Source organism: Accipiter gentilis, chromosome 6, assembly GCF_929443795.1.
Source record: "Accipiter gentilis chromosome 6, bAccGen1.1, whole genome shotgun sequence".
Classification (NCBI taxonomy): Eukaryota; Metazoa; Chordata; class Aves; order Accipitriformes; family Accipitridae; genus Astur; species Astur gentilis.
In genome coordinates, this window is record NC_064885.1 from 8984666 (window position 1) to 8994335 (window position 9670).

The 9670-nt window shown below is 50.7% G+C and overlaps 2 protein-coding genes across 2 annotated transcripts; one reads left to right on the plus strand and one right to left on the minus strand.

Moving 5' to 3' along the window:
- The first annotated feature begins 111 nt into the window (after nt 1-111).
- Nucleotides 112-3313, plus strand: RPAIN (RPA interacting protein). Its single transcript, XM_049802014.1, has 7 exons — nt 112-215; nt 539-727; nt 1300-1363; nt 1891-2005; nt 2218-2281; nt 2411-2545; nt 3093-3313. Exons 1-7 carry the CDS (start codon nt 138-140, stop codon nt 3120-3122), a joined length of 675 nt encoding a protein of 224 aa, XP_049657971.1. The 5' UTR covers nt 112-137; the 3' UTR covers nt 3123-3313.
- Nucleotides 3314-3929: 616 nt separating this feature from the next.
- Nucleotides 3930-9031, minus strand: C1QBP (complement C1q binding protein). Its single transcript, XM_049802004.1, has 6 exons — nt 8739-9031; nt 8361-8511; nt 7789-7876; nt 6636-6731; nt 5675-5797; nt 3930-4362 (listed from the first exon to the last, which is right to left on the minus strand). The coding sequence occupies exons 1-6, from the start codon at nt 8983-8985 to the stop codon at nt 4213-4215; spliced, it is 855 nt and encodes a 284-aa protein (XP_049657961.1). The 5' UTR covers nt 8986-9031; the 3' UTR covers nt 3930-4212.
- Between the last annotated feature and the right edge of the window lie 639 nt (nt 9032-9670).

Genomic DNA, 9670 nt, shown 5'->3' on the forward strand with positions numbered 1-9670 from the left:
CGGCGCGACCGCGGCGTCACCGACCGCGCCGCCAATCGGAGGAGCCGCCGCTCAGCCACTCCCCCCCCTTCAGGTGCCGGGACTACATTTCCCGGCGTGCCCCGCGGCAGAGGCGCGCTGCGGCTGCCGGGCGGACCATGGAGTCGCCGCTCCGGCGACACCGGGCTCGCTACAAGGGCCCGGCCGCGCCGCCCTGGAAGGAGACCTACCGCCGCGTGAGTCGGGGGGCCGCGGGGGGCCGGGGCGGGTGGGCGGGCTGGGGAGGGGGCGGGGGGGCTCTGCCCGCTCCTTTGGCACCGGTTCGCCGCCTCGCCCAGGGCCGCCCGGGCTCGGTCCCGCCCGGGCGGGTGAGCCGAGCCGGGCCCCTTTCCAAATCCTCCTCGGGAGAATCCAGCGCTGCCGTCGCGGGCTGGCGGAGTCCATCCCCCGGTGGGAGCTGTCACCCCGCTCCCGCGCAGCCCCATCCGGGATGCGACCGGCCCTCGGGTCCCGTCCCGTCCCCCCGCTAACGGGCTCCGTGCGGTCCGCTCCCTCCCAGCGCTGTATGGAGAGGCTGAGGAGCAGCCGGGCGAAGCTGCTGGACCGGTACCGCCAGGCCGGGGAGAGAGTGTGCGGGCCGGCCACGGGCACGCTGCTGGTGCGGGAGGTGATGGAGCAGGAGTGGCAGACGCTGCAGGCCGCGCAGGACGGCCAGCCGCCCCGCCGGGGAACGGAGGCCCTGGCCCAGGTCAGTACGAGCTCCCTCGGGCCGGTGCGGTCTCCAGCACCCTTGCGTCAATGCGCTACCTAATGCCGGCGTTCCGAACGCGTCTCTCTGCAGCTGTTAAATCTGGTCTTTCGCTGGGTGGTGTTGGCAAAACTCGGGGCGACTGGGTTTCCTGCTCCCGCGGCTCGTGTGGGGCGTCGTGTTGTGAAAGCGCTTGCCTTTGGGCCCACGAGTGGGGAACTTCCTTGCTTCCCTCACAAACTGCCTGTGAGTCACGACAGAGGGTGGGTTCCTCATCTCTGGTTTTTAAAGCCAGTCTGTCACTGCCCGCTCCTGAGAATGGGAATAAAAGTTCAGTGGTTTGAAAAGCAAGTTCTTGGACGGGCTGTGTTCGGACCCATTCTGGCTGGCTTTGCACAGGTGATTATATCATAGATTCCTTTACACGGCACGTGGTTTTGCAAGCGCAGAGATTTACCAGACAGAAGAATAAGCAGAGTGAATTTATGTTGCAGTGGCAGTTCAGTCAGGTGATGGAAGTTAAGTGAGAAAGTAGTCAGAATGGGAGAATCACTGACTGATGCACCTTTCAGATGCTAGAGGACCCCGATGAGCTAGCAGTACTGGAGGAGATCCAACAAGAATTGATCTTGCAAGGTAATGTCTCTACACACTTTCTGACTCCTGTTTGATTTGTAATATTCCTGACTTTCTAGTAATCCATACTAGCTGAGGCTGCACTCCTTGGTTCTTGTAGACCACGTGATAGAGGGGAAGAGCCTCCTTAGGAATCTCTGTAGCCTCTCTAATGCATGACGACCCTTTTTGACAGTTTTAAAAGTGGCATTTTAATGTCTGTGAGAAGCTAATAAGAGAGGAGACCAGAGAAACAGCACTGAGGTGTTTGGGAGCTGTAGGAACCTGTATAAATCATTTCGGAATGTTTCTAAATTGTTGGTTGGAAAGCAGAAAGTCACCCCCTTGAGACTGGCTAAAGATTGAGCCATAGGAAAAACTGGATTAGCAGGAATGATTTCCTCAAGTGTAGAAATCTGCTCCAAAGAAAGAAAAGTTCTTAGAAACTAGTGGCTGCCCCAGCCTCCACTTACCCAGCAGCTTCACGTGTGCTGCTTTGTCTTCAGTTCATAACGGATGCCTGAAGGTATTTTGCTGTGTTATTGCAGAACAGCTGGTTATAGAAGAGTATGAGCGAAGCCTGCAGTTTGATGAAGAATGTCTCAACGCAATGCTCGATGGCTTGGATGCTAGCGACAGGGTCATCTGCCCAGTGTGTAGAAAGTAAGAAAGCCCTTGGCATTGGAATGAGGTTCTCCACTCCCCTACCGCAGTTTGCACTTACAAACAGGCCAAAACAGTGGGCAAACAGAAGCTGCTGTTAATTTCGGCAAAATACAAAACCCCCCTGATCTCCTAAACCTTAGCAGGTTTTTTTGCTAAAATCTACCTTTGTTCTGGTTCTTGTGATGATGCTCATTGTATGCTCTTTCTAGGAATAACCTGACTGTGAGGAATCACTTAGTTTTTTGCCAGTGTGGATTATACATCAGCACACAGGTAAGCTGCACCGTGAGTTAACGTGTTAAATGCGACATCTGAAGTCTGCGGCTGCAAAGAGGCAGTTTTAAGCTGCAGACAGCAACTTAAGTGTAAGATTTCTTTTAACCCAATTTTTTTTTTCCTCAGGATATGACAGAAGGGAAGCTTCGGTCACTTCTAGAAAACACTGTAACAGAGCACAGTCACAGGTGCTTGCACAACCCAGAGTTCACAGTTACCAGTGGAATGGAGGAGGAATCCAGTCTCCTCATGAGCTGTCCGGTGAGTCTAAATGTCAGGTTCCTGGAAAGGATCTCTGCTTGGATCCACTTGTCAATTACATGGGCAGAAACCACAAGCCCATTCATCCCATGGGTTTGTGTTGGCTGTTTTTCCACAAACTTCCTTGGAAATGGTTTTACTGTTGACCACCAGTAACCATAAAAAGAAGAGCCAAATTACACAACTTACCTTAACTGCTGGGTTAGGGAACGTTTCAAGGACCTGCAACGTTTAGTGCCTTATCTTTCTCACGCCTTAGCCAACAACTTCCAAGTCTTGTGTGGAGCGTCTGTTCAGGTAAGTGGTTCGTGAAGAAAAGTTCCAAAAATTACTTCAGTTTAAGCCTCCTTGAAAGGCTCACCCATACCTCTTAGAAAACACGTATCATCCCTTTGGCTCAAGCTAGAGCTAGCAAGTTCTTAGCTTTGCTGCCTACGTAAAATTACTGAGGACAGTGCTAGGAGCAGAGCTTTCAAATAGTTTTGAACATTAATAATGCATTTTATACATTGCTATAGCTTCTCTGTTCAACTTACCTTTTGTAAAGGTCTGTGACTCCTGGACAATTCTCCTATAAGTTGATTCAGCTGCTGCTTTTTTACCGGAAGGACTTCAAGACTAAAAATCCACCCAGAGCTGCTAGTACTTTCATGTATATATGTGTAACTAACTGCTGTGTCAAAAAGATACTTAAAAAGGCAGTAGTACTGCCTTGACCTGCACTTTTAATGGCACAATATATGTTTTGAAATAAATATACTTCATTTATTTCAGCCTTAGTGTGGTCTTTAACAATGTATCGGTGATCTCATGTTGGACTTTAGTTTTGGTTTCTGTTTAAACTTAGTATGACCTTCAGGCAACAACTGGAGACACTGGCTTGAGTAGAAGACCACAGCTGCTGCCCTGCAGCAGTGCCTTTGACAGCAGCAGCCACAGCCTTTCAGTCATTCTGCTGGAATTAAAGTGCTCCAGCCTTTCCACAGTATTTTGCTAAAATACCTACATTAATAGTAAAATAATAGGTTATGGCAGCACATCCCTTTTTAAAACAGCTCCTCAAACACAATGTTTAAGACCTTGAATTCTATTCCCTAACATGTAGGCAGACAGCCAAGACCTCTAGAATGAGTCAAGTACATAATTAGCACTGCTTGGCCAGCAACATTCCTCCTACAGACACAACTCTGACAGAGGGCACGCTGCGTGTTTGGAGGTGCTGGAATAGCTCTCTCTGGAGAAAACTCCAGGCCAGCACACGCCATTGCTGCAGCAACAGCTCTCTGAGCAGCTGTATTCATACCGGCACAGACAAACACTAGCATCATTTGTATGGCAGCTCTCTGGTCAGCAATGGTACAGCAGGAAGAAGAGAAACCATCAGTTTTCAGTGATATGTTGAACATATTTTATTCTTCACATTCATCCTTAATTGTACAAAACCCACCAAGTAGGGCGAGGCAATTCTGGACCATAATGTCAGAGAACTTGATCTGGGCTGCAACATAAATACACATCCCCAAATACAAGTAAGAATCCTCATTCTCCCATTCTCCAAATTCCAAGCTGCTTACTCTCCGTATCTGTTGTGAAGATATATTTGGGTATTGCTGGCTAGAACAGTGCTGTGGAATACCCACACTTGAAGACAGGTTTCCTAGCCTGACCTACTGACATTTGACAAAGCTTTTAAGGTCTTCAAGGAATTTAATGTACTCCTGGTGCTCCAATGCAGTGCTGAGCTCTATTAACTCATCGGCAAACGTGTTGTCCACTCCTCGATCAGCCAGGAAATCCATTAAGTGATCGTACAGAGCCTGGAAGCAATGAACAGGAAACTTCCTTAGCAGAACGCACCTGGGTAGGGGTTGCTTTTAAAATGTCCCATGGCAGCTGACATTTCTTTCTGCCAGGAAGATCAGGCCCACCTCCCACAGGAGACCAGGCAGCTCCCCATCCCCTTCTTGGCAGGCCTGGCTTTGGGTGTAACATTTGGAGGGAAGGGGCCATGGAACAGGTCATCCAAACTTGGTCATGTAAACCCAAACCCAACAAATACAAATGAGCTGCACCCTGAAGATGATCAACTGACTGTCAGAGTCAGCAGGTAAAGTCTCTCAAAGATTACACGTGCCAAGCTCTGCCTGAACCCCTCTACATAAAGCTATAGCCTTGGGGGTGAATTGTTTTAACACTCTGGAAATGGTGGTATCAGATGTAAAAGATTTAATCTTTCAAACAAGTATTTACAATCATCAACTTTTTTTTTTTCTTTTTAATCCTGCTTCACTGTTGCAACTCCAGCATATGTTAATGCTTGTGGGCTCCCCCCTTGCTCCTCACGTGAACAGATTCCTTATTACTCCGTAATGCAGTAATCCTAATACCTGTCATGCGTTTCTTGGTTTGGGGGAGGTTTTTTGCTTGTGGTTTTTTTTTAAACAAACCAATATTACTGAGCAAATGATTCATTTTGGACTTCTGTAATCTGAGCAGATCACAAATCGTATGCATTTTTAATTAATTTTCTGTCTCAAGTCGGGAGGGTGGGGGGGGAAGCCATGTGGGATGTTCCAGAGCACACTAACCAATTTTAACATGCTTCCCAAAGAGAGATACACTCTAGGAATAAAGTTTTAAAAGCTTTTAAAAGCCTGGCATTGAGAACATATAAGCAGATGCCAGATTCTTGGGCATACTAGTTTTTAGTGCCAGTATTATAAAAACATACCTGAAAAACCCGGAAAACAGAGACATCTACACATGGCATCTGATAAGCTACATTGTTAAACACACAGATCAAAAGATGTTTGAGCAAGTGTCAAAGCAGCTCTAAAATGTAATATAGCTGCTGGGAAATCAACATAATAAAGCCTGGAACAGAGCAAGTTTTGATGTCTCACGTCTCCGACTGCCAGTAACGCCACCAGCACTGCACGTCTGCTGGGACCACCTAATAATCCTCAGTTTGCAGAATCACTATCTCCTGGCAAGCTGGGGCTTAGCAGGGGAATCCCCCATCCCAGGCATCTGGTACAGGACTCATTCCTAACTCAGGAGCAAACGGACAGCCAGGCAAGATACGCTGAAGTGCCCTCCGCAGCCTACGGCCGTGCTAGCAACACTTACCCAGTCAAGGGAATCCGTGTTGAGGGTGTAGTTGGTGTCCTTCCACTCTGATTCTCCAGTGGGCTGAAAACTGACCTCCCGAATTGTAAAAATATCACTTTCTTCCTCTCCCTCATGTCCAACCTGAAACAGGAAATGAGATGCAAGACATACAATTAGCTCTAATCACTCAGCACCTTCAGCCATCTCCTCCCAAAGCTAGGAATATTGCACTGCAGGCAAATCCCCAAGACCGGTACTAAAGCTGTGCCTCTCCCCTCTCAACACATGCCTTGAAGACAAGCACAGACATGCATGAGAACACGGGAAATCATGTCAGTCTACCAGCTCATGCTGCCAGAAGCAACCTGATGTAAGTCAGCAGCCTGGTTTTTACAAAGACATAAAAACCTCTTCTGTGTGGTTCTAAATCTGTCTTCACAAGTCTGTCTAACCTTTGTCAGTCAGGACTGGCTGCATAAATGATCTGTTAAGGTTTACAAAATAAACCACAAAGATCAGTCTGAAGCAAAGATCTCCATTTTATTCCTCCCGCTCTTGATTTAATCACTACTTCTCTTTGTGACACCTCACAACAACAAGATTTCTCAGTTACTGACACACTGTATTAAATCTATCTTGTTTTGGCTGTTCTTATTTACCACCTCAAGTTGCCGCACTGTTACAGTTAAGCCATGCCTCCCTTCTCTAATGTAATTCAATAAATGGGCCAATAAGCAGCTGATCACAAGCAACGGAACATCTCCTCCCCAGTGAATGTTCTTGGAAACACAAAGCCTTTTTTTTTTGTGTGCTAAAAAAGAGGTAAAAGGAGACTACATTTTCTGCAGATTCAGAAAACCAACAGACTATAAAGAGTAGTTAAGATCCAACAGCGGCACAGTTACACTACAGTCAAGCAGGAAACGCACAGTAAGTTACAGATCAGAGCTGGCCAACACGCAACCAGTTTGATACCTACCTCATCTTCGGGATAATGGCAATCAAGAACGAGGGTCTGTTTTGTATCATCTTTTATTACTTCCACAACAAAGTTTGGAGTTGATGTAAGATCAGGCTAAATAAGAGAAAAGTTGCATCAGCGTTGGGAGTCTGAACAGGAGCCAAGGTGATGACAGTACAGCCCAGCAACACAGCCCATCCAGCACAGATTGTTCCCTGTCACCCTCTTTCTGGAGTCTCTGACCTGGCCAGGGCAACCCATGCCTCCCCCAGCCTCACCAACGGCCCTTCGGCCCCTCCTCTGCTCTGTGGCTTCTCACACGGGTAAAATGACAGCTGAGAGCATCTGCCACCCCCTGACAACCCAGGGAGCCTGCAGCTCGCCTGGACGGGTCCCTCTGAAGGGACAGGAACTGGGAAGAGACTCAACGTTGTTTTGAGAGCAGGAGCTGCTCGTGCCTGACCTCCTTTGTGGAGGAAACTTGGCAGGGCACAGAGACTGCCAAACACACGTACACGTGCACAGATCCAGTGCACTGCGCCTTCTCAGTGGACACAGGAACACCCAGGAAGGGAAGCAATGTGAAAACGTCCCCAGTATTATCCCACCCAGCTGAGTGCAATGTGCTGGAACAAACACTAACCTTCAGAAAGTGGAACTAAACTGCTACAAACAGAGCAGCTGCATTCCCGACTCATTTGGCATCAGTGTTGCTGCAGATGACGCTGTCTGCCTCAAATTATATTGCTCATTTACAGTTTTTACTGGTATTTTGACTAACAGTCTTATTAAGCAGGAGTGAAACACTTCTGACCAACAAAACCACACAAGTGGATTCATGTCAATAGCTTTGCGTTTTGTTGACATTGTCTACCAGCATTGTGAATTACGCTAAGTACAAAAGGCAGTATTTATTGCAGGGGGTTGCGAAGGTAAGAGATACCAGAGTTCCTCTCATATCTCCTCACAGAGCCCTCTCACCCTGCTCTGCCTTTCTGCTGCAGAGAGGAAGGTCACAGCCAAGTGACAGGCAACCTAGAAAAATCTGCATTTTGTGACTTAAGGCTCCCAAATATCAAGTCAGAGGGGAAAAAAGCCTTAACACTTAAGGGCAAGGCTCTAACCTCCCTCTGTGTACCCATCACTAAAGTGCACGTCAGGACTAAGTTACCTCCTGCTCATCAGGTTTCTGCTCTTCTTGTGTTTCATCCTCAGCTGAGGGTGGAATGCTGTTATTGATGTTGAATGTGACTGTTATCCTTGAAAAGAAACAAAAGCAGTTACTCTGAACACACTCAAAAAACACTCAGCAAAATTCCTCCTATTTGAAGCTTTTGTCTTGGGGACAGCGTTACCTGTGTTGAACTCACACACCGTAAACAAGACCAGGTATTGCAGTGAAAAGTTTAAGACACACGCCTGAGTGAAGCTGGCTTCCCCCAACTGCTCGCTTGAGCAAGCTTTTTTCAAGTTTTACTGAACTGAACTGTTACTTTTAATGCAGGAAGACTGCAGGAAACTTTGCAACACACAGTACAGTAGCGAACTTTTGCAAAAACCCCAAAAAGCGCGTTGGGCCCAAGGTGGTAAAACGAAGGGCCTCTGTAACACCCGGTTTGCACAGACCGGGCAGATAGCAATGAAGGTAACAGGAGCGCAAGGACAGGTCTGGTGATTCGTATCTGCTGGTCCTCTGGGGCACAGGGACTCGCCCAGACGAACCCTTCCAAGGACCGCACTTACTTCTCGCCGGCTATCTTCCGCACCAGCTTGGCCTCCGTGCCGTGCACTTCCAGCTCCCACCCCCCGGAGACCTTGGGCAGAGATTTGTGTTTCTGGATCTTCTTCTCCTCCTTGATCTCATCCGTCAGGAACTGCGCGAAGGCTTTGTCACCTGGGGGGGAAAATGGCGCCGGGGGGGGGGGGGGGGGGGTGGGGAGGTGTTAAGTGCCCCCGCGCTGAGAGCGGCAGGACGAGCCCCCCCTCCCCCTCCCCCCCGCCCACCACGTGCTCCGCCTCGCGCCCCGCCGAGGCGGGAGCGCTCCCCCCCGGGTTTCCCTCACAAACGCCCCCCCCCCCCGCTCCCCTCAGGGCAGGACTCGTCCCCCTCCTCCCGCTCACCCTCCGTGTGGAGGCCGCCGCAGCCGCAGGAGACGCCGCCGGCCGAGCCCCGCCGCGGGCGGAGCAGCGCCGTCCGCCAGCCGCCGCCGCCGCCGCCCAGCTGCCAGAGGGAGCGGGCCAGCGGCGGGGCGCCGCCGGGCGGCGGCAGGAGGGCGCGGAGAGAGGAGGAGGAGAGGAGGCGGCGGGGCGGGTGGCGCGGCGGCGGGCGCAGGGCGGCGGCGGCGCGTAGGGCCCGGGCGAGCAGCATGGTGCGGCGGCGAGAGGGCGGCGGGGCGGGGCGGGCAGAGGACACGGCCGGCCCCGGAACCGCCCGCTCCGCTTCCGGAGACAGCCGGCCCCGGCGGCCCCCGCGGCGGGGAGAGTGGGACGCGGGTTCGAGCCCCGGCGGCCCCCGCGGCGGAGAGATTGGGACGCGGGTTCGAGCCCCGGCCCCGGCGGCCCCCGCGGCGGAGAGATTGGGACGCGGGTTCGAGCCCCGGCCCCGGCGGCAGGGAGCGCGCCGACGGGATCGTTCGCTGCGGTTTTAACTTTAAATTAAAAAGCAAGGACAGGAGGAGGGGGTGGGAACGCCACGTACAGAGCACCGTGAGGTGAGGCTGGGGCACCGCTGAAGGCACAGAGGAAGCTTTAGGGATGCGGGAAAAATGCTGGTGCTTCCCTCGTGACTGCAGGCAGAAAAAGCAGCATAGGTGGTGAAAGCTTTACACCTGTACATCATCCCACTCTTTATTAGAATAGGCAGCTATCTGCCCAACAACACCCCACCAGTTTACTCAGAAAAAAAGGAAAAATTATTTCTGGGGCTTTTTTTTCTTCCTTTAGCAATAAATATTTTAGACGGAAGACTGACCAAGTCAAACTGTTTCCTGGCACGAAGCGTTCCATTTGTCTAAAAGCTGGCACTATTGCCCTCTCTTGAGTAGCAGCACAAA

Coding starts and splice junctions, on each gene's coding strand:
- RPAIN (XM_049802014.1), top strand. CDS start 138: ATGGAGTCGCCGCTCCGGCGACACCGGGCTCGCTACAAGGGCCCGGCC. Junction 216..538: donor GGAAGGAGACCTACCGCCGC/GTGAGTCGGGGG, acceptor GCTCCCTCCCAG/CGCTGTATGGAGAGGCTGAG. Junction 2,546..3,092: donor GTCTCCTCATGAGCTGTCCG/GTGAGTCTAAAT, acceptor CCTTTTGTAAAG/GTCTGTGACTCCTGGACAAT.
- C1QBP (XM_049802004.1), bottom strand. CDS start 8,985: ATGCTGCTCGCCCGGGCCCTACGCGCCGCCGCCGCCCTGCGCCCGCCG. Junction 8,512..8,738: donor CGGCGGCCTCCACACGGAGG/GTGAGCGGGAGG, acceptor TTTCCCCCCCAG/GTGACAAAGCCTTCGCGCAG. Junction 4,363..5,674: donor ACACGGATTCCCTTGACTGG/GTAAGTGTTGCT, acceptor CATTGCTTCCAG/GCTCTGTACGATCACTTAAT.